Source organism: Megascapheus bottae, chromosome 10 (genome assembly GCF_031878675.1).
Source record: "Megascapheus bottae isolate mThoBot1 chromosome 10, mThoBot2.hap1, whole genome shotgun sequence".
Lineage (NCBI taxonomy): Eukaryota > Metazoa > Chordata > Mammalia > Rodentia > Geomyidae > Megascapheus > Megascapheus bottae.
The window spans coordinates 19,349,578-19,374,238 of NC_143518.1; the positions used below are offsets into that span (position 1 = coordinate 19,349,578).

General features: G+C 42.5%; 1 protein-coding gene across 1 annotated transcript in view; it reads right to left on the reverse strand.

The window, feature by feature from the left end:
* Positions 1–13,317, reverse strand: part of Lamc1 (laminin subunit gamma 1) — a 99,778-nt gene extending 86,461 nt beyond the window's left edge. Inside the window, exon 1 of the mRNA XM_090340289.1 lies at positions 12,888–13,317. Within this exon, the coding sequence (XP_090196415.1) occupies positions 12,888–13,302 (415 nt within the window). The 5' untranslated portion in view covers positions 13,303–13,317. The remainder of the gene's footprint in view (positions 1–12,887) is intronic.
* Positions 13,318–24,661: the final 11,344 nt, after the last annotated feature.

The window sequence follows — 24,661 nt, forward strand, 5'->3', positions numbered from 1 at the left end:
AATTATTTTTCTTTTTTAACATAGCAATCCAGAGCTCCTCAAGCAAAGGTCTGTCAGAAAAACCACGTTAGCTTTTACATATAAGATGCTCAGCCTTTTCATTCTGTCGCTTAAGGTCTTCTGAAATAGGTTCATACCAAGTCTAATCTCACATGGCATAGTGACAACAGCACATAAAATAGACCAAACATATGAGGTATAAATCATTACACAGACAACTAGGGAGAAAATTTTTCATTTATGGGCATTGTACTAAGTGAAATTGCACCAGAAGTGCGCTTTCTCTTGCGCGCGCGCACGCTCCCGCCCCCCCTCCCTTCCTTTTTCCCTTCCCCTCTCTCTCTCTCTTTCTCTGTGTGTGTGTAACATCTCACTTTATGCACACACTGGCCCGAACTGCAACCCCATTTGTATTTTCTTGTGTTACTGAGGATGACAAATGAGCACGATTGAACTCAGCTGAGATGACTGGTGCACATCACTCTGCTCAACCATTAGTTAAAATGGAGTCTCTCAAACTTTCTGCTGGCCTGAAAATACAATACCCCATCTCTGCCTCCCAAGTAGCTAGGGTAACAGAACTGAGGCACTTTATCTAGCTATGCCTTCTTTATCCTGATGGAATTTACAATATGCTTAAAACAAAGAACATCCATGGGCAGGAAAAATAATTTGATTGGAAGCAAAAAGAACTGAAAAGGGGGTCATAATTCTCCTTTAGGAAGTATGCTATGTCTCCACCATACTTTATCTGCACTTCTCGAATTTAAGGTTTAAATATAAATACATGAACTCAAAAAGAAAGGCATGGTGGCTCACACCTGTGATTCTATCTACTCAGGAGACTGAGATCTGAGTATCTCGGTTCAAAGCCAGCCCAGGCACTAAAGACCATGAGACTATCTCCAATTAACCACTAGAAAACCCAAAGTGGAGCTGTGGCTCAAGAGACAGGGTAGTAGCCTTAAGCTGAAGAGCTTAGGGACAATGCACAGACCCAAGGATAGGGCAGTAGCCTTGAGCTGAAGAACTCAGGGACAGTGCTCAGGCCCAGAGTTCAAGTCCCATGACCCACCAAAAAATGGGGGGAGGGGAAAAGCCACCTCACATCTATAAAGTTGCCTAAGTATAAAATGGGCGATTGATTCTACTTTCAATGAACGTCAGAAAAGTACAGGTCATGTAATCATATTACTCCATAGAGATGACAACTCCGAATGACGACTCAAGAACTCAGAGGTCCTAAGGATCCCCACATTAGCTGGGTACCGGTGGCTCACACCTGCAATCCTAACTACACAGAAGGCTGAGATCTGAAGATCACAGTCCAAAGCCAGCCTGGGCACTCAAGTCCGTGAGACTCGATGAATCACCGAAAAATTAGAAGCGAGGCTGTGGCTCAGGGGGGAGAGTGGGTAGCCTTAAGCTGTAGAGCTCAGTGACAGCACCCAGGCCCAAGTTCAAGACAACAACAATAAAAAATACACTGTAAAAAATTACCTACCTATTATTTTGTGCTGAAATTGGTTGACTACCATAGTTTTTTTTTTTTTTTAATCTGAGGAATAATGTAGATGCAATGAAGTGTGTACAGATTGAAATGTGTACAGATCTAAATTTCTATAACCAGGTCAAGACGTAGAGCACAAAATCAGAACTATCAAGACAAATAAGAGTGGCACACCAAGCATGCCTTTGGAATACGGACAGCTCGGAAAAGTCAGTGAACCATCCTTCATACTGCTTAACAGAAGGCTTCATGTACACTGTACAAAGTTTACTGAGTCCCTAATTCTATATATCACCATGTACTTTACTCAAGAAATAGAGGGAGGGAGGAAGAGATGGAAGGGAAAAAGGAAGAAAAAAAGGAAGGAAGGAAGGAGGAAGGAAGACGTGGAGAAAAAAAGAAGAAAGAAGGGAGGGAGGAAGGGAGGGAAGGAGAGAGAGGAAAGAGGCTGATTTTGAATTTGAATTTCCACCAACTTTCAAAACAAGTGGCAAAGAGGAAAGAGTAGTTGGAAAGGAAAAATAAAAGTTTAAGACTACAAAAGAAATAAGGTAAATCTCCCAGCTATGCTCCAGGTTCTCCTCCCACGAACTGCTATGTAAGAGATAAGACCCTTTATTTTATCTCATGAATATGTAGCTGCAAAGGGCACCAGACTGTCTGGGCCCAGTTATTTTAGGCTTACCCCATGGAAGAGTGCATGGAAAGAGATACAGATGTACTTAATTAGTGCCACCCAATTCTGGTGTAATACTCTGAAACCCCAGTGGCATTTTCTTAAATTAATGTTCTAGAATCCTCTATTAGCAAGCTGTCAATTTTAGGCCTGATGAACAAACATCTAACTTTATCTTCTTACAAGAAAGAAGACAGTGCAAATCCCAGCAGCGCCCTCTTACAAATCTTAGGGCAAGCAATCAAGATAGGATAATAGAACCTCCATGCACCATCATCTTGAAATTTTACCCACTGTAATTGACCATTTAAGAGGAGAGATAAATCAATCCCTCATTTTTAAGTCTTCTTGGTAAAAATAAAGGAACAGCTCTGCCCCACACTTTTTCCTAACCCCACCCCTACACACAGAACAGCTGGACCACTGTCAGTTAAGTACAGCTGGAGATAAGAAGCAGAGTATGCGTAGGTTCTGCTACCTGTTAACTCTAGACAAATACCTGATCACTCCCTATCTGCCTAACCACTTTAGCATGGGACACGATGGGCTAAACTGTGCTTTACTTTTATACTTCTTCACTGTTGTGAAGAGAGAATACCCCAGCAAGCCCTTCTAATTCTTAATAAGGACCAAGAATTACCCATATATAAAAACTAAAATGTCATACATATCCTCACTCCCCTCACTTGCTTAAGAAATGAAAGGAGGCTGGAGGCTTACTCCTATAGCCTAGCAACTGAAGAATCTGAGCTCTAAGGATTGCCCCTGGGGCAAGAAAGTCCATAAGACTTTATCACCAATTAACAGGCAAAAGCAGGAAGTGGAGGTACAACTCCAATGGTACAGCACCACCTTTGAGTGAACAAAGCCAAAGAACACACGGCCCTAAGATCAAGTCCCAGTAGCAATATCAAGAGGAAAAAAAAAAGAAAGAAAGAAACAAAAGACTTTTCAACAGTAGAAATGTAAATATATATTTTCAAAGTAAAGTTTACCTATGACTTTTTTTTTCCAGTCCTGAGGCTTTCAACTCAGGGACTGAGCACTATCCTTGGGCTTTCCTCAAGGCTAGAGCTCTACCACTTAAGCCACTTCCGGCTTTTTCTGTATATATGGTACCAAGGAATGGAACCCAGGTCTTCATGCATGCTAGCAAGCACTCCACCACTAGGCCAAACTCCAGGCCCCCATTTCCTTTTTCTAAAGAAAAAATGTCAAATTAACATTAAAATTTCAGGAGCACATATTTACATTTGATGCTTATGCACTATCAGAATGAAAAAAGTGGAAATGGCACTGTGGCTCAAGAGGTAGGGCGGTAATCTTGAGCTAAAGAGCTCAGGGACTAGAGTTCAAGCTCCATGACCAACCAAAAAAAATGTATTGCTTTGAAGAATTTAATATAAAATGTTAAGATGTCTACTGTATGTATATTTACTGAACACTAAAACCAAACACACTGTTAAGCACTAGAGTTACAAAGTCTCCATCCAAATAGTAAATCAAGCTTGGGCCCTCTCTGGGCTTATTAAATCACTCACTGAAGACTTAGTATATAACCTACGGTCTAGAGCTGAGGTCACAAAGCTTGTGTGGTGAGGTCCAGATAGTAAATATTTCAGCTTTTGCAGGCTGGGACATATGGAGTCTGTCCCAACTACTCAACTCTGCCTTTGTAGTGCACAAACAACCATAAACAAATGTTCTTAAATGGGCTTAACAATGTTCCAATAAACTTTGTAGAAACAGAGATTTGAACTTCATGTAATGTTCAAATGCCACAAAATATTAATCTTTTGATTTCTTCAACCAATTAAAAAAGAAGAAATCATCCTTCACTCAGTTTTATTTTGTTTTCTGATACTGGTATTGAATGCAGGGCCTCAAGTTTACTAAGCTTGCTTGCTCTACTGGTAGTTTTCTAATTCAACCATGTCACTAGCCCAGCTTTTTGCTGGTTTTGGAGATGGAGTCTCATAGTTTTTTTTATCCTAGAAAGATTCAAATGTTGATCTTCTGGCTTTCAGCCTCCTAAGCCCTAGCTCAGTTTTTGCTCACATGCAAAACTGAGACCTAAAATAATAATTAGTAATGATAATAATAATAATAATAATAATGTTAAAGGGAAACTAGGGATGCTAGCAGTAGGGGGAGGGGAAGGAAGTGGATGATAGGGAGTAAATATGACTGAAATAAATTATAGGTATGAAAATGGGATATGAAAGAAGGGAGAGGGGGAGTTAGAGCACAGAGGAATAAATTTGACCAAAGTATGTATTATATGAATATAGGAAAATACCACAATGAAATCTCCTTTGTACAATTAATGTATGCTAGTAAAAAAAAAAAAAAAGAAAAGAAAAAGAGTGCAGGGCTGGGCTAGATTAGCCAGAAGGGCCCCAGTTTGCTAACCCTGGAGTCTAAAGACATAAATCTCTTCTAGACCTCACATAAGCTCTGAGGTCAAGACTATGTCCTAAGAATCCTTACTCATCCCAGGATGTGCTTTTTTTTTCCCCTCTCATATTCAGAAGCTAGATTTAAAATCCCCTGGGGTGTGGGGGAAGGTACAGAATGTAGCCTAGTGGTAGAGTGCTCACCTACCATACACAATCCTCCGATTCCTCCGTACCACATACTCAGAAAAAGCTGGAAGTGGTGCTGTGGCTCAAGTGGCAGAATGAGCAAGAAGTATCCAAGGACAGTGTCCTGAGTTCAAGCCCCAGGACTAGGAAAAAAAAATCCCTTGGGATATATGATCAATTATACAGGACAATAGACCAAAGGAGGATACCCTTAGAAGAAGAGCACAAAAGAGCAATGCCTATCTGCCTCTGATCGTATAAACTCATACTTATCCAAATGAACTCCAAGAAATGGAAACAAAGAGTTTTTTTCCATTTATTGTTGTTTCTGTTTTCTCTTCTTTTTGTCTTGTCGGTTCATGTATGTCTTTGGAAGGGTAAGGAGGCACAGAAATGGAGGGACAAGGGATGAATCAATGTTGCCATGGTAATTAATGGCCACTGTTGAAAATGAACTACAGTATACAACTGTGGGTAGAAATGGGAGAGAAAAATTGGGAGTGAGAGAAGGAGTGGCATTGTCCAAAAAGAAATAGATTCACTGCCTGATTTTTTTTAACTGAATCCTCTCTGTATATCACCTTTTTAATACCTTTTTTTTTTTAAAGAATGTGCACGTTGCAAAGGCTCAGCAAACAGTGTTTAGCTATAGTAACTGGATGAAACAGGTACTTAACCTGCCTTCAAAGAGGGCATAGTTAGCGGAGCACAATGGTATACATCAGTAGCCTCAGCTATTCAGGAGGACAGCCTGATACCACGCTAGACCCTTCTCAAAATAAAACAATTACAGGGCCAAAAGCTTGATTTGGCCTAGTGGTAGAGTGCTTGCCTAGCATGCACAAAAGCTCTAAGTTCACATACAGGGAAAAAGCTGGAAGTGGTACTGTGGCTCAAGCGGTAGAGCGCTAACTTTGAGAAAGCCCAAAGACAGTGCCCAGGCCCTGAGTTCAAACTCCAGGACTGGCAAAAATAAATAAGTAAAATAAAATAAATAATTACTAACACAAAGACGTCATGGTCTTGATAGAAACAACCAAGTAAAGAAACATATCATAAATGCTATGACAGATCCTACAGGACAGTAAAACCAGAACATATAATCTACGCCAATGAGTGGGGAAAAGAGGTAGAAGGAAAAAGAATGGGGAAGAAGGAAAGGGGGCAGGGAAGGAGGGAGGATGGAAAAGAAAGCAGACTGACAGGCAGGATTTCTCAAGAGCTAATACGGTTCAAATGTGCCCGGTGCTGGTAGCTCACACCTGTAATCCTAGCTACTGAGGAGGCTGAGATCTGAAGATGGTGATTCAAAGCCAGCCAGCAGGAAAGACCATGAGACTCTTCAATTCACCAGCAAAAAAGCCAGTAGTAGAGCTGTGGCTCGAGTAGTAGAGTGCTAGGGTCCAGATCCTACAGTATATTTCCCATCACACAAAAGGTTTGAATTTCACCAAGCGGACAAGAAGAACCATGGATGAGCTTCTGGCTAGGAAATGATATGACCAGATATGTATATTATATTCATCAATCTATATAATACTATCCAAACACCTGAAACCAACTTCTCATAGCCTGACTTAGTTTTTTCATGTTTACAATGATGCCACTGTGATATGCATGCAGACAACAATTCTTTTTTAAATTAATAAATAAACTTTGGAGCCAGGGCTATGGCCTAGTAGTAGAGTGCTTACCTAGCATGCACAAAGCCATAGGTTCAATCCCTGGATTCCTCATACACAGAAAAAGCCACAGTGGTGCTGTGGCTCAAGTGGTAGAGTGCTGGCCTGGAGAAAGCCCAAGGACAGTGCCTTGGCCCTGAGTTCAAGCCCCAAGACTAGCAACAACAACAACAAAAAAAGACTTTGAATTCAAATATTGACCTTTCCTAGAGACATGCAATACAACCTTCTGGGTGACACTGAGTAGCAGCCAAGTAGCACAACTCCTAGTCAGCTTGCCAATCTCTACCGTCAACAGCAGGTACACTCCTGTGCACTGTGCTGTACTTCTTACTATATATTCACCGTATAATTCACTGGGTCATAACCCCACGATGAGCTGAGAAATGGAAGAATCTACATTTGGGCAGAGAAGGATGAAAAGATAAACATTCCAAGAAGTTGACTTTTCTTGTGGTGTTGGGAATAGGACCTAAGACTTTTCTCATGCTAGGTGAATGCATGGATAGGGATGAAGATGAAGATGAAGACGGATAGGGATAGGGATGAAGAATGAGATGGCCTCACTGCAGTGGATGTAATCTGCTCACCAAGTAATATTTACTGGGAAAGTCTGCCAGCCAAGGTTACCTTTCAGAGTGAACGGAGGAAATAGACCTCTGGACTTCCCAAATTAATCAGAAGCGACAAGTGTTTTGACCTGGAGAATGAGCTAACCTAAAAATACAATTCTGTAAATTTGCCAACAATAACTAAAGCCTAGCGGTTAAGATGCGTTCATTCAGGGATAGCAAGTAACACAAAAGGAGGAATCACGAATGTACGTAGAAGCAAGGATTAGCAGTAGAGCACATGTCTAGCATGCACAAAGCCCTGGGTTTAATTCCTCAGTATCACATAAACAAAAAAAGCCAGAAGTGGTCCTGTGGTTCAAGTAATAGAGTGCTATCCTTGAGCAAAAAGAAGCTCAGGGACAGTGCCCAGGATCTTAGTTCAAGCCTCAGGACTGGCAAAGAGAGAGAGAGGGGAAAAGGAGGGGGAGAGAAATGGGAACAAAAGTATGAGAAGGGGTATCAATGTGTGTGAAGTAACACTCCTATCTGGCAAATATAACTGTAACCCCTCTATTAATTACAATAAAGAGAGGGGGGAATATAAAAAGAAACAGACGGGCTGGGAGTTTGGCCTAGTGGTAGAGTGTTTGCCTAGCATGCACGAAGACCCGGGATCAATTCCTCGGTACCACATACATACAAAAAAGCCGGAAATTGTGCTGAGGCTCAAGTGGTAGAGCTCTAGCCTTGAGAAAGTCCAAGGATAGTGCTTAGGCCCTGAGCTCAAGCCCAGGACTGAAAAAAAAAAGAAACAGACCAACCACAGGGGCCCACCCCTGAAATCCAGTACTCAGGAGACTCAAGCAGGAGGATGGAGAGTTCAAGGCCAGCCTAGGCTACATAGTGAGTCCCTCTTGGGAAAGAAGTGGATAGAGGGGAGCAGACTGAGAAAAACTAAGGAAGAATAACCAACATATTGGCATCTCCAAATCAACGTGTACAGGAGGTTTTTTAGTTTTGTTTTGGGGTCGTGGGGCTTGAACTCTGGGCCTGGGTTTTGTCCCTGAGTGCTTCAGCTCAAGGCTACCACTCTACCCTTTGAGCCACAGTGCCACTTTCAATTTTCTGGTAGTTAATTGGAGATAAGAGTCTCATGGACTTTAGTATTGGGCTGGCTTTGAACCGAGATCCTCATATCTCAGCCTCCTGAGTAGCTAGGATTACAGGCATGAGCCACCACACCCAGCTATGAGTTTTATTTTTAGATTTACCCTGAAAGAAACTAGGCATTCTTCCAAGAAAATTGTTGGAGAAGCTACAGGCTGCAGTCCTGTATCTATTTCCACTAGGACTTTTTGCAAATCACAGCCACAGAATCTTCATCTTTGCCTTACTGAGTTATGTAAAAGCTAACTGCAGAGCAACAGGAGACTTTATAAACTGTAAAATACCTTAAAGACAAACTCAATATATTATTATAATGCCATTATAATCATACATTCCATCTAGCAGAGCGTAAACTCTTCACATCACTTTCAACAGTATTTCTACTCTTTTACACCACCTTTCTATCAGTCATAATGGTATAGATTTCATAGGTATTTTAAATATGTCTGCAGAATATCTGGCAGTAACATGAGAATGTGGGCAGAGAGATGAGCCCAGGGCAAAGGTATCCCCAACTTCATCAAAGAATCTGAATTGAAATAATCGTTATTCCTCCCACCAAAATGGCCAAGGATAAATTAATGGAGTAAGAATGAAGCCTTCTACCTCCTCCAACCTGGCTTCTAATGTGTATACTTTTTCTGAAAGACTGAGAAAAATGGAGAAAGAACTTGTAGAAAAAGCAGTTAAGTACTGAACAGGGAAAGAGCCAACAGTAACTCTTATAAAACTGCTCAGCAGCTACTGGCCATTGAAGAAGAGCTCCTTAACTTCTCAAGTTGAAGCCTGCAAAATGTAAATCAGGCCTCTGTGAGACATACTAAAATAGTGTCCCCTTAGGGTACATGAATACCACAGTGAAGTCACCAGCAGGAACTACACCTTGGAAAGGTTTTCCTGGGCAAGTGGGGTGTGGGGGAGAAGGGCAGGGGACAGAGATGGCTCTTCTTTCCTTGTTAAAGATATACTTATCAGATGACCGGAACAGCAATCACCTTAAATATCAATTATTCTGATTTATGCACACAGAAAACTTACATTGTGGATTAAACAAACTCATTTAATTACTAGCTATTCCTAATGTCTGAGGAGTTTGGAAACTATTTCGGTCCCAGCATTGAACTGGGGAATTCTATAAACTTTGATTGAGCTGCTTACATAAGCACTCTTTTCCTTAACATAATCATTTTAAGAGAGAAAGATGCCTTCTTCATCTGCCAAGTTTCTATTCCCAACTATTTTAAATTAACTAAAGGGAATTCAGCTACAATGTTACTATCACCTCTCTCTACTTGGATACTAGTCAATCTTATTTATAACATTATTATAAAACAAAAAAGGGCCTACTGAACAGCAACTAGTAATCTATACACAAATTAGAAGATCCAAAAATCTGAAAGCAAATGGGAAAAGATCTCCCTTTAGAAAAGGGTGTCTGGCTGAAAGTCCTCCCACCACAAACAGGAAACACTATCCTGGTCCCTACAGCAACTTTAAGTCTTTTTTTTTTTTTAAATTTCCAAAAATACACTGCCCTCTGGTCCCTGAATCACTGTGTATGGATGTATTGGGCTTAAAAAACAACAGCTTTCAAAAAGCAATGCTAATTGTCCTGACTGGTACAGCAAGTGATAAGACCAGGTACAATGCTCTAATTTGTACCTGTCATATTTCTTTTAATACCTCAGCAACACCATCCACCCATCCAACCTCCTCCAAAAAGGGACATGCTAAAAAAATTTCCATGTCCTTTGATACATGAACATTTCAGGAAGGTTACACCCGAATTTGAATTTGTGGTCTCTAAGGCACAGACCTTAGCAACCAGAGAAAGACTCATGTCACTGTATTTATTGTTCGAATACACCATTTTGATAATTTTTTTAAGAATGACTTAAGATGAGTGTCAAAACATGTATGTCTCTCATAACTAGTTGTAATCTGACTTGGTCGATTTTTTTTTGAGGTTTTTTTAGCTGTTTAAAGCTCAACCTCAAAAAGAAGGCTATGAAAGTGATGGCTGAATCCAGTCTCTCACACTGCCCGCTTCAAGTTTCACATGCTCTGCAAGGGCAAGCACAACATGCATCACTTGTTTAAGGGTATGTGAAATGTGAACTGGCTGGGAGACTTAATGGATGCACAACACAGTCATGGTACTTGAATTCATGGGAAATAATTAGTTAGCTACAGCCCATGGAGTAACTGGAGGAGAGAGGGCAGTCACTGAATATCAAAACACACAAATATATATACAGCCTTTCCTACCTGCCAGGATTGCTGACAGTAACATTCATGCATGCAAACATACATCCTGGCTATTAAAAAGGAAGGAGAGAAAACATCAATCTCACTACACACAGGTCTCCCTCCCCTTCCCAACACCCCACTGCACACAATTTCCTGCAGGACATCCTTTCTAATTGTCTAAAAAGTAGGTTTGTCTACCCTGAAGTATGTTTTTACCATTAATGACAATACCTGTTGTCATTATTTGTTATTTTAAATAACTTTTCTCATGAGTTTTAATCTATTATTTCTATCATTTAGCAAACATGTTTAAAAAAAACGTGAAAAATTCTTCAGCCATGAGCAAGTCTAAGCATACAATATATTTATAGAGTTTAGAAGCCATGTGAACGAGTCCTAACCAGGCCTCTTTCACCCACATTTCCCTTATGGAGAACGGGAAATGTTTTTCCCTTTAAAAAAAATTGTTTTCCTACTTTTATCCTGTTATACTAAATAAATCCTTGTTAAAACCTTAAAAGAAAAAAAGAGAGAATGCGTGTGTGTGTGTGTCCTAAACAAATGACCTTCAGGATCTTTTTTGACCTTATCATCAAGGCCCAAAGTTAATATATATGCCTCCCAGAACTAGCAATCTAACTTGACTGATAGTTTCTCACCCTACCACATTGTCTTTGCAAAGGAGAAGTAACCAAAGTAATCTATCTACCAGTGAAAAAGGCCTCACCTACCTCATGCCTTACAACCAGGAAACAAGGAAACTGACATCCTATTGTTTAGAGCTTTTCAGCTGAATCTAAAGTACTTAGAGACAGTTGGTAATGTCTCCTCTTTGAAGTTTTTAAATTTGAAATAGATAACACTTCAAGGGCACCCAAAATTGAGCAAAGGAGCCTTAACAAGCCAAAACATAAACAAAAAATAATTGACTATAAACTGCAAAAATAATTTGGGCCAGCTTAAAACAAAATGTAACACTTGAAGAAACAATCAGAGGAACCGAGCAGACCTTGGGAAACCTGAATCTTTTGTAGTGTCTTTAGAGAAGCCCCCAGTACTTTTTTTTTTTTTCATTTCCAGTACTTTTTAAAAACTGGAGTCAATAGTCTATTTCTTCCACTGCTGAAAACCGGGTGTCTGACAGTTTCATTTTATACATTTATTTTTCAAAAGGTTTCATCCACCTAAAGACTCGTTTACAAATATTTATTACAAAGGTGTTAAAGATTACTTTTCTAAAACATACACAGTAACTTGATTATACTTTTCAAAGCAGTTTTAGTAAGTCATATTCATTCTCTGGAATCTTGATAGTTTAGTGTGCTAGTGAGCAGTAGAAAGAAAAAGAAAAAAAAAAAAACAAGATCAAAAGAACCACTGCCTACAAAGTGTCCCTTTTAAAGGTCCTCAAATAATGTTATTTGCTCTATAGAATTAACTTTGCTTTGACAGAAGAATGGCTTGGGGCAGTCGGCTCTCTCTCTGTGGACGTTTATTAGTTCCAACTACTGGTAAAATCAAGTCTTCTAGTGCAGTAAGGTATGAAGCCCTTCTAATCAAATGTCAGTTTCTCACACATTATTAAGCACAATAATGAAACTGTACATAATTCAATAAAGAAAAACTTACCTACATCAAACATGATTTTTAGCACTTTCAGATAAATGTGAACTTTCTCACAAACAATCCTACCATAAGCTTCCTGTACATCCCTTTCATGATTCCCTTTCTGAACCAAAGCAAAAAGAGGATGCCGAAAGCCTTTTTGCCACAGGGACAAAACTGTGTCCAGCAATTACAGTAAATACAGACACTTTCCTTTTGTTTCTCTCTACCAGACTAGCAATGAAATAACTTTGTGGCTTTTAATTAAGGCGGAACAGGTCTAAAGGAAAATAACTCTACAGGAGAATTTCCATTTTAAGTATCCCTAACTAATATAGGCAGTAAACGCCTTGGCTCCCCACAAATCCCCCTTAACAGAACACACAGGAACCATCCCCAGCCCTGAAGAGGAGTCAGCTAAACATTTTAAAGGCCGAAGTGTTCAAGATTCATGTCTCAGATTTAATGTGATGACCCTGGTAGGAAAGAGAAAAGCGAAGATGGGTATTTCTGATTAAACCATCAGGAAAGGGGGGAGGGGGGGGAGAGAGAGACAGACAGAGAGACAGAGACAGACGGGGGAGAGGTGGGGGAGGGAGGGAAGAATGAACAAGTAATCTCTTAGGTTAGAAAGAACAGAAACTCAAGAGATGGGAGCTGGGCACCCCACGGCCCTCGCTAGAAGTTAAGCAAGCGGCCAACTCTAGAAATGGGGAGAACCGGCACTTGTTGGGGGGCTGAGAGCCCCCCACCCCACCCCACCTCACCCCCGAGCGCGGGCGCGACCCAGCCCGGCCGGCGCGTGGCGAGGCGCCGGGGCGCAATGCGTGGGGAGCAGGGCTGTCACTGCTTTCTTACCCAGGTGCAGCGTGAGGTTGATGGAGTTGGGGTACTGCACCCCGGCCAGCATGGTCTGGCTCTGCCACCAGGTGGTGTCGGCCTGGTTGTTGTAGTCGGTGAGGAAGGCTGCCCCGTGCTGCAGGTGGGGCTGCGCGGCGTCGCACAGGTGACAGGACTTGGTGACCCCGGTCACCCCGGTCTGCACACAGTACTCCTCCGGCGGGGTTCCACACGTGTTGGTGGCCACCACGGTCACGTTGAAAGCCGCATTGACGAACTCGGGCATGCAGCGCTGCGGCCGCCCGCCCTCGTCCGCGCACTCGTCCATGGCTGCCCGGGCGCAGCCCGCAGCGGCGGCCGCCAGCACAACCCACAGCGACCAGAGTCGCCCCCGAGGCCGCAGGGCCGGCGCGGCGCGCCCGCGGTGCCCCATCCCGCCGCCCGCGCGCTGGACTCCGGCGAAGGCCAGGGCGCCGGCGCGTGCCCTCTCCTCGCGGCGTCCCCGAGGCCGCTCCGCGGGTTGAGCCTGGGGGCCCCGGGCGCGGCGGCGGCGGCGGCGGCGGCGGAGGCTCGCGCCGGTGAGACGAGGCGGTGGGCGTCCTCCGAGGGGCCCGTGCGGCTGGCTGGCTGACCCGGGTCCCCGCGCGCCGCCTCGCGCTTCCTTCGCCCACCCGGCACACGCAGCCCGCGCACAGCGCCGACCCCCGACTTCCGAGCGCGCACCCGCGAGCGCGCCCCAGGGAGGAAGGAGCAGGGGGTGGGGTCGGCGGGGTGGGGTGGGGTCTGGCGGAGGAGCAAGCCCGGCCCCGGCCTCCGCTCGGCCGCTCCCGCCGTCCCGGAGGCTGCGCGACCCGCAGCCTCGAGCGCGCGGAGGGCGGGGGCGCAGGGAGGGGCGCGAGGGGGGGCGGGCCTGGGGAGGGGGGCCGCCCAGGGAGCTGGAGGGCGGGGAGGGCCGGGACCGAGGGAGGGCCGCGGGGCGGTGCATGCCGGGAGGGAAGGGCAGGCGGCCGGGATCGGCCGCTGGGCACCGGCAGGGCGTTGGGCATCGCCGGGCGCTGGGCACCTCGGGCTGGACGTCGCGGGGACGCTGTGGTTCCTTGGGGGAAGTCGGGAGGAGCGGCCCGGAACGGGCAGCGTGGGTCGGCGAGGTCGTTTGGGTCCCGCCTCTGGGCCGGAGGCTGGCGAGTCCGCGTCGGGCCAGGTGTCCGTGAGTCCGTCCCTGAGGGCCACCGCCCCGGGGGACCCGGACCGCCACCCCGAGCGCCGTCCGCGCCCTGCAGAGCCCAGCGCTCACCCTTTCGAGGGGCGACCCGGGGCGGGGGAGGGGGGGACTGACAGTTTCTGGGGAGTAGAGGTCCTGGTGCCAGCATTAAAATGAGGTTTCCCCCCTTTTGGAGCGATTTCCTGCCGCCGAATTGGGAGTGCAACCATTTCACCGAGGCGGGGAAGGAAGTGAAAGGCTGGGAAAGGAATGACACTTCTCCCCTGGGTACACGGGCCGCTGCGACTTTCTTCCAGCGCGGTGTTTGTGTTCCCCGACTTGCCTTTAAAAGACTAGAAATGATCTGGATTCTGACATCCTCCTTTTCGGGCCTGCTGAGTCACGGAATCTTCTCCGTGCCAGAATGACTCAGTTGGCAGAACCTGAGCCAGGAGATCATGAGGACTTTTTTTTCTTTGGTCCCAGATCAGAACCTGGCACTTGCCCAGCACAGATAGGCCCGGCAGGGCTGGGGCTGTTAAAATGGACCAGCCCAAGGCAACCGATTTAAACCTTTGGAGTTTCCCAGCCAAGTAGTGCATGCATAAAATGAATGCTCGTGAGGATTTGTTTCTTTTTAATTTTTCAGAACTTAATGACAGTAATAATAATCCCTGCACAGCGTTACCCAGTAGACCATTAGGAGTGTATGGATCGTGAGGATAGGGAACAATGAAATAAATAAATGGCACGTGATTGTCATTCTGCCCAGGGTTAGAAGATCTCATCATTCCTGGCCTGGAGCATGGCCTAATGATAGAGTGCTTGCCTAACATACACGAAGCTCTGGGTTCGATTCCTCAGTACCATATACACAGAAAAAAAAGCCGGAAGTGGTGCTGTGGCTCAAGAGGTAGAGCACTAGCCTTGAGGGAAGAGCCTGAGGACAGGCTCCAGGCCCTGAGGCTGGAGCTCATGCCCCAGAACTGGAACAACAACAACAACAAAGATCTCTAACCTTCACCCCTGGCATGCCTTTGGTAAAATAAAGTTGTGTGTTCTTTCTCTCATATTTGAGTTAAGGCTAAATCAGTAAATCAAAATAAATGTATTTACTTATACTGGGGGGACAAGATTCTCACTTCTTCATCGTAGTAGACAACTTGTAACATAGAAATATATAACACACAGGACAAGAGATGACTGGGTTAGTTGTAAGTAAAGCTACAGATCGTAATGTTTGCATACTTAATAAACATTAGTGCATTTGCCTTATATTAAATTTTCAGTACTTCACTAGATATTTACTAGCTGTATACTACTAATCAAAATAGATAAAAGGTAAGAAAACTGTAAAGGCTGCAAAAATCAATTCCTCACTACCACATACATAGAAAAATCCAGAAGTGGTACTGTGGCTCAAGTGATAGAGCTCTAGCCTTGAGAAAGCTCAAGGACAGTGCTCCGGCCCTGAGCTCAAGCCCAGAACTCTAGGCATGGCTCAAGTAGTAAAACAGCCTTCCTAACAAGCAGAAGACCTCGAGTTCAAACCCAAGATAAGGATGGGAATGATGACACAAGGAAGACAGGAGAGAAAGAGGAATAAAAAAAGAATTTTTAAAAATGGTGGTGCCACAGCAGCTAAACTGGATTGGTAATTGAAAAAAAGAAAAAGAAAAAGAAAAGAAAGAAAGGGTATGAGAGTTTCTTTTTATTGCAAGTATAGCTGTTTTTCCAAGAATCTCAAAGCAAGTGTTGTGTGTGTGTGAGTGTTGGGGGGGGGGGGGATTGTTAGCGTTAGTTCACTTGAACTCGGGGCCCAAGTACTATCCCTGAGCTTCTGTGCTCAAAGCTCTACCACTGCACTCTGTGCTCTACCTCTGCATCACAGCTCCATTTCTGGCTTTTTGGTAGTCTCTTGTATATGAGTCTCACAGCCAGGCACTGGTGGCTCCTGTCGATAGTCCTACTATTTAGGAGGCTGAGATCTAAGGATCATAGTTCAGCCAACTGGGGCAGGAAGCTCTCTGAGACTCTTATCTCCAAGTAATCAATCACAGAAAAAGCCAGACCTGGTGCTGCTCTAGGTCAAGAGGTAGAGTGCTAGCCTTGAGCAAAAGCTGCTTAGGAACAGCACCCAGGTCCAGAGGTCAAGACGCAAGACTGGAAAAAAAAAAAAAAAAAAAGATCTCACAAGCCAGGCACCTGTGGCTCATGCCTGTAACCCTAGCTAGTTCAAAGCCAGCATGGGCAGAAAAGTCCATGAGACTCATCTCCAATAAACTACTCAGAAAAAGCCAGAAGTGAGGCTGTGGCTCAAGTGGTAGAGTGTCAGCCTAACACATAAAAAAGCTCAAGAACAGTGCCCAACCTTGAATTCAAGCCCCAGGACTGGGTGGGGGTTGGGCAGGATGGGAAATCTCACAGACTTTCCTGTCCTGGCTGGCTTCAAACCATGATCCTCATATATCAGCCTCCTGAGTAGCTAAGGCTCCTGAGATCCCTTTAAATACATGTTCTTAACTTCTTGAAAGCTCCACATGATGTGATATGTAGGGGAAAAAGGGGAGAAAGTTGGGTTCAGATACTATGAAATAATGTTCTTAGCACCCAGCCATCAGTACCTCAATGCAGCAAGAAAGGCAGGATGGAAGGATGTTGTTTCTCACACCAGCAAGAAAGCTCTGCAAATGTTTTAAATCCCATTTAGAATGTCAAAAAAAAAAAAAAAAAAAACAGACTTCTACCTATGGAGGGCATAGATAAATAATGTCAAAGAAAGATGTTCATTAGCCTGGCTTTGGTCACCTACAAATCCCTGGTAAACCTACTCCTAGCCAGTGAACAGAGAGGTGTGATTATTATCACACAGGAAAACTGTAGAGCTGGAGGCAAGAAGCTCAGAGGTTGCTGATGTCAAGAGAGAGCAGATGATGAGGCAGGAAAAAACAACTGATGTAAGCCAGGCTCACACCTGTAATGCTTAGCCGCTTAGGAGGCAGGGATCTGAGGAACTCAGATCTTCAAATCAAAGCCAGCTTGAATAGAAAAATTTGTGAGTCTCATCTCCAGTTAACCATCAAAAAGTCACTCGTGGAGCTGTGGCTCGAGTGGTAGAATGCCAGACTAGAAGGAAAATGCTAAACCCAAAGTTCAAGTCCCAGTTACCAAGACACACAACACACACACACACACACACACACACACACACACACACAGGCACACACGCACACACACACACACACAGGCACATACACACACTCCAGATGTTTCCACCTTCACTATGTATGATATAAGAAACAAAGAAGTTTGATTTGTCCTTTCAAGATGCCAGCTTTAGTGGCATTTATCCTTTTACAATTATCAATGTGTTTATTTTCCCATTGTTTTCTCAATGTGTTTATTTTCTCTCTGACCTCATTTTTCATGTATTGTTTCCAAATCTAAGTGCCACCATACAAAACACTTTATGTTTTATATTTAGATGTGAAAGCTATAAATGACAGTTGCTACTAATAATATAACCCTTTTTCCCTTTTTAAAATTCCACTGGGGGCCAAGAGTTTGGCCTGGTGATAGAGTATTTGCCTAGCATGCATGAAGACCCGAGTTCAAGTCCTAGGTACCACATACATAGAAAAAGCCAGTAGTGGTGCTGTGGCTCAAGTGATAGAGCTCTAGCCTTGAGAAAGCCCAAAGACAGTGCTCAAGTCCTGAGTTCAAGCCCCAGGACTGGCAAAAAAGAAAATTCCACCAAAGCAGAAGATGTCTTTACCTATGGAGAGTAAAAGAAACTAAAAGTCAAGTAATCTCTTTTAGGCTAATAAGGAGCAGAAGCAGATCAAGAGGCCCTGGATCTTGGTTCCTTATACATAACCCTTCCCCACCCCACCCCCCACTCTCCACCCCCTGTTTTGTAAGGTTCCCACAGGAAAGAAGGTAAAGGAATAGCTGTCTTACACTTCCAAGGTTTTAGGTTATGAAATGAGAGTTCAAAATTAAATGAAAATTAATGTGATACTGGAAGAGAATAACAATACTCCCTACCAAGTTACAGTAACTTACACGTAATACTTTGTAGAAAGCTTATAGATCCTGTCTGGGTACTTGGTACAAGTCCAAGCATAACAAGATAAGCTATCTTTCGTGGCCTGTTCAAGGTAAAGACAGAAATCTTCTTGTATGAGGTAAAGTCCTTTTGTCTCACCAAGCCCCAAAAGCCATCTTGAATAGATACTAGTTTTTAAAGGAACGGATAAAAGGACATACACCACAGTTTGTAAGATATAAAACAGTATTTTATTTACTCCAATATACAAAAAAGGAAGCATCTACCTGATGCTCTACATCACCCCAACAACAAAATACAATTGAAAAAAAAAAAGCATTTCCAAACACTAGTAACAAACCTATGTAACACTAATCCGATCAATGTTATGTTTCTGAAACGTGCCTATATTAATATGTATATAGTAGTCGCAAATTATTTTGGTGTATATTATTCTAGTAGTAAAAGTATAGTTCATTTGTTCTTTTTGGGCATTTCAGGATTTCCAGTTTGCAACTCTGGTAAATAAAGTTTCTGTGTTACTTGTCAGATTGTTTACTTTTGGGGAACACATTTTTGGCAGGTATATAGACAGAGAGAGAGAGAGAGAGAGAGAGAGAGAGAGAGAGAGAGAGAGAGAGAGAGAGAGATCTCAGAATGGAAGTTCTAGGTTATAGGGACAAACAATATACCAGAATTTGGCAGCCATTGCCACACTACTTTCCTACTTTCCACACTAGTTTTACCAATATCTCTCTTCCATGAACTGTATAGAACCTTGGCTCAGATTCTATCAAAATGTAGTATTTTTCAAGGGGTTTTGGGCCTACAGATTCTGAGCTAATATTGTTATGGTATACATACAGAAATGTATAAGTATATAAATGGCTCCCATTTATATGCACAGTTGAACAAAATGATAAATCACTGGTGTCATTGAGTGCGTAGTATTGAACTTTCACTTTAATTACTTGATTACTAATTGGTCTCATTTCCTTTTATACACTTATGAGTCAGTAATATCCTATTTTAAGGGTGTTATTTTGTTTTTGTTCTTTTCTATGAAGTTGTTTTTTACTTATTGAGTTTAGGCAGTCTATATTTTGTATATAGACCCTTTTTCTAGCTTGAATGTATGTAGTTTGACTTTTTCCTATTTAATGGTGTCTTTCCTTTTTAAAGTTTAATGACTAGGGGGAAAAATTCCAACATAAAAATGGAAAAACTATGTAATGACACTCCACTCAGAAAGATTATCACCAATTTTATTTTGGCTATCCTCCTCACTTCTCTGTTGCATTCTTCCATCTACCACTTAATTATTTTGGAGCTCATTTAATAGTGTGCTTTGGGCCAGGAACATAGCTTAGTGGTAGAGTGCTTGCCTAGCATGTATGAAGCCCTGGGTTTGATTCCTCTGTACCATACACACAGAAATAGCCAGAAGTGGCACTGTGGCTTAAGTGGCAGAGCTCTAGCCTTGAGCAAAAAGTGTCCAAGGACAGTGCCCAGTCCTTGAGTTCAAACCCCAGGACTAGCAAAAATAAAAAACTAATAGTGTGCTTTGAGCCAAAGAACTCCACCAATTTAATATGATCTGGAAATTTTGTTTTATCTTTCACATTTGCCCAGTTACTGCTCCTGAACTCCAGGGCCGAAGCCATCCTCCTGCTTCATCCACTGTGCCACTATGTCCAGATACACTGAGATCATTACTCCACTAAACATAATTACTGTGTAAGGTGCACAGTAGAAGTCAGGTATATTTTTCCAAATGGCTACCTTTTTACTAAAACACCATTATTAAAAATACTGGGTTCTTTCCCCTAATTACTCTACTGTATGACCTTTACACTAGATATGTACTTGAGGGGTGATTTCTTATTGATGCATTTTGCTTTATAATAATAACATCTTTGTCTTTCCAAAACGTCCATAAAATATCTGGAACTAGCTGGTCACGTTGGCTCATGCCTGTAATCCTAGTTATTCAGGAGCCTGAGATCTCAGATTTTTCTGGCTTGGATTCATTGAGTCTGCCCTGACTTTGCTTCAAGAAAATGGGAACTAGAACTCTGGTGTGAGCACATTGGAAAGAGAAGCTTGGCCCAGCACCTATCTGACCACTACAATAGATTCTGCTGCAAGAGCAGCAATGGCCTCCCAAAGTAAAGAATAGGCATTGGAGTGGACCCCTTGAGATGAGTGACCATGCCTGGCTTCCTTGATTGACTATGACATAGGGACTCCCCCCACCCAATAGAAAGACATGTTTGGAGTCATATTACTTCTTTAAAAAATATGACTTTGACAAAAACATAGAGAAGGGGTATCAATGTGTGAGAAGTAATGGACCTACTACCTAGCAAATGTAACTATAATCCCTCTATACATTACCCTGACAAATAAATAAATAAATAAATGTGACTTTGCTGCATGTGGTGGCCTGTAATCCTAGCTACTCCGGGGGCTGAGATTCTGAGGATCGAGGTTCAAAGCCAGCCTAGGCACTAAAGACTGTGAGACTCTTATCTCCAATCAACCACTAGAAAACCCAAAGTCACACTATGGCTCCAGGGGTAGGGTGGTAGCCTTGAGCTGAAGAGCTCAGGAACAGCACCCAGGCCCAGAGTTCAAGCCCCAAGACGGACAAAAAATAATGTGACTTTAAGGTACCCTCTAAACTGGTGAAACAGGATATATTTTCCACTTGATCCCATATGTATCATTTCATATTTTATCTGTTCTTCAGGAGACTTATATAAAGCTTACTTTCCATGTTGTGAAAATAATATCCATAGCTAATATTTAATGGATCCTGGTCATACATTCTGTTCTGTTACTTTAATTAGTTTTTATATCTGTTATTATCCACATATTCAGATAAATAAACTGAAGTATGAAATTAAGGAAGTTATCCAAGGCCTTCGAGCTGCTAGGTTCAAAGCCCAGGTATCTGATATGATTGGTGATGTTCTTTTTTTTTCTGTATTTTTTATTGTAATTAATAAAAGGGTTACATGATATTTGCCAGATAGAAGGTGCATTAATTCACATACATTGATACCCTTTCACATGTCTTGGTACCCATTACCCTCCCCCCCACCCCCCCACCCATCTTGGTTTTCCCCCCTTCCCTATCAAAGTTCAAATAACCAAATACAAATAAATTCAATATATCAGATAACAAAGTGAGATACTGTAACAATATGAGATACCCAAGGGACAGCAAAGGAGATGAGAGACAACATAGTACATTAAGGACAACAATCATTCATTATATGGCTTTTGTTTCAATATCCTGGAGGTCCTTTCAATTAGCTTCATACTATATGGCCTTATGTATCAAAGTTTTGCTCTATTGCAGATCTCTGCTAGTAGAGCCCAAGGTTTCTACTGATTATGACAAATGAGGGAGACCACTGAGCCTAAGTTCCTTTGAGTCAGGCTTACTTCACTTAATATGATTTTTTCTAGGTCTTTCCATTTCCTAACAAATTGGTGGATGTCGTTTTTTCTGACAGCAGCATAGAATTCCATTGTGTACAAATACCACAACTTGTTGATCCACTCATCAACTGAGGGACATCTAGGTTGGTTCCATATCTTTGCTATGGTGAGTAGTGCTGCAATGAACATCGTTGTGCTAGTGGATTTAGTATGCCCTTGTTTCTGGATGGTTGGGTAAATGCCAAGTAGTGGAATTGCTGGGTCATAGGGGAGTTCTATGTTTAGCCTTTTGAGGCACTGCCACACTGCTTTCCATAGTGGTTGAACGAGTTTGCACTCCCACCAACAGTGTAGTAGTGATCCCTCCTGGCCACATCCCCTCCAGCATCTGTTGTTATTAGTTTTCCTGATCCTGGCCATTCTAACTGGAGTGAGGTAGAATCTTAGCATTGTTTTGATTTGCATTTCTTTTATGACCAGAGATGCTGAGCATTTCTTCATGTGTCTATAGGCCATTTTTGTGTCTTCTTCAGAGAAGACTCTCTTTAAGTCTTTGGCCCATTTTTTAATGGGATGGTTGTTACTTTGGAGATTAGTTTTGGAGTGATTCAATTTATTGAGTTGTTGATATATTTTAGATATGAGGCCTTTGTCCGTTGTTTGGTTGGTGAAGATCTTCTCCCACTCTGTAGGCTTCCTAATTAATTTACTAGCTATGTCCTTTGATAGGCGATGTTCTTACTTCATGATGTACAGCAAATCTATAGAGTTTTCCATAGAGCAGTGACTTTTTAAAAACAATTTAATACCTTTGGTTGAAGGTATTGGAGTTTGAGCTCAGGGCTTTGTCTTTGTTAAGCAAGCACTCTACCACTTGAGCCACGTCCCTAGTCCAGCAATAACGTTTTAAGTGTCTGGTATATACTATCTCACTTAATCTCTTCACTAAGCCTGTGAACATGTATTTTACTAGGATTTTGCTATGTAGATGAGAACTCAGAACGCATGGAGACTCAGCACCATACCCAAATCACAGAGCTAGTATGCAGCAGAGAATAGACTCTAGAGTCTGGGTGCAGACTTAGTCTTAACATGATATAATATTCCCTCTCAACCTGCATTGACTCACCGAAGACATAGCGTGTAGAGCATTGGTTCACAGGCATCATCATACTATCATCACAAATGAACAATTGCATCGATCTGATAACTACATGGGAAATGCTGAGACAAGCTGGGTGCCAGTCTCATGCCTGTAAATCCTAGCTTCTCAGGAGGCTGGGAGCTGAGAATTACCGTCCAAAGACAACTCAGACAGACAAATCTGAGAAATTCGTATCTCCAATTATCCAGCAAAAGACTGGAGCTAGGATCCAGAAGCAAATCTTACTGGTAAAAGTCCTTGCCTGGCATGCATGAAGCCCTGGGTTTGATTCCTCATTACCGCATACACAGAAAAAGCCAGGAATGGTACTATGGCTCAAGTTGTAGAGGCCTAGCCTTGAAAATGCCCAAGGTTAGTCCTCAGGACCTAAGTTCAAGCCGGAGGAGGAGAAGGAGGAGGAGAAGGAAGAGGAGGAAGGAGGAGGAGGGGAGAGGAAGAGGAGGAGGAGGAAGTGGAGGAGAGAGATTAGGAGGAAGAGGAGGGGGAAGGGGAGGAGGAGGAGAGGAGGAAGAAGAGGAAGAGACGATGATGACTGGATTTGGAGATGTGGGTTACATGGTAAAATGATAGAAAAAAAATTGAGCCAGAGCAAGAAGCCTGGAGTTGAAACCCCAGTGAGCACACGCACGTGCGCGCGCGTGCACACACACACACACACAAAATGCTACAATATTTATTTCTCACTGGCTGTTTTATTCATCAGTAAAATCTTTTCAAATTGTCAAAATATATAACATGAATTGTAGACATCATAAAAATAATATCTATATAATAATGTTGACAAATATATTCTAGTCTGTGTATTCTGTGATAAAATGAAAGGACTGTTATAGATAAGATCAGTGAGGGAAAGCAAAATCCAATTGACCTTAAATTATGCAGATTGATTCTTTTATGGCTACAGCCTGGATCATGAAGGTCAAAAGTTAAACTTTATTAACGTTAAACCACTGAAGGACTTCATAAATATACTGCAGTAACAAGGCTTATTTTGTGTTAGTCCCACAGAGGGAAAAACACTGGGTTTGCACCCAAGTCCAAGGCAGCCTAGACTTATAACCAAACCCAATAGCAAAGCCAGCCAGAGTTTACCCCAGGTTATGTTGGTTCAAATGTCTGGTAAATTGTATGTAGTAATTAAAGTCCTCAAATTGCAACAGGGCTCTCTTAGTTTCAAATGTTAGAGTATCAACTTCAGTTACAAGTATTTAAATCCATCATTTCCAACTGAACATTCAATAGATTTCTACTCACTTTTTGCCATTAGTCCTTGGTCTGTGTTTAGTGTATCTCATCAGTAAGACTTTCCCAAATGTTTTTCAATAGTTTTGAAGTGTGAAGCATACTTCACAAGTCTAATAAAAGAATATAGCCAAGACGATGCTGTATATAAAAGCATATTTGGGAGCCAGGCACCAGAGGGTCACTGCTGTAATTTCAGGGTAAGCTCTGAAGATACTGATTCAAAGCCAGCCCTGTAGCAATCATATACCAAATATCTAATCTTTCTTTTTTTATTTTATTGTTAGGATAATGTATAGAGGGGTTACAATTACATTTGTCAGGTAGTAGGTGCATTACTCGGCACACATTGATACCCCTTCTCATGTTTTTGTCCCCGTATCCCTTCTCCCTACCCCTCCCCATCATCTTGTTTTCCTTCCTTCCCTTCCCTATTTCAAATAAACAAATAACGTATATACAATATACCAGGTAACAAAGTCAAATACAGTAACAACATGAGATTAACCATAAAGGCAAAAAAAGAGAAGAGAAATAACATAGTACATTAAGAACATCACACAAACTAAACCTCTTGTTTCCATATCCTAGAGTTCATTTCATTTAATTTCATCCTATACGACCTTATGTACATAGATATTGAACTACTGTAATCCTCTGCTAGGAGAATCCTAGATGTGTACTAA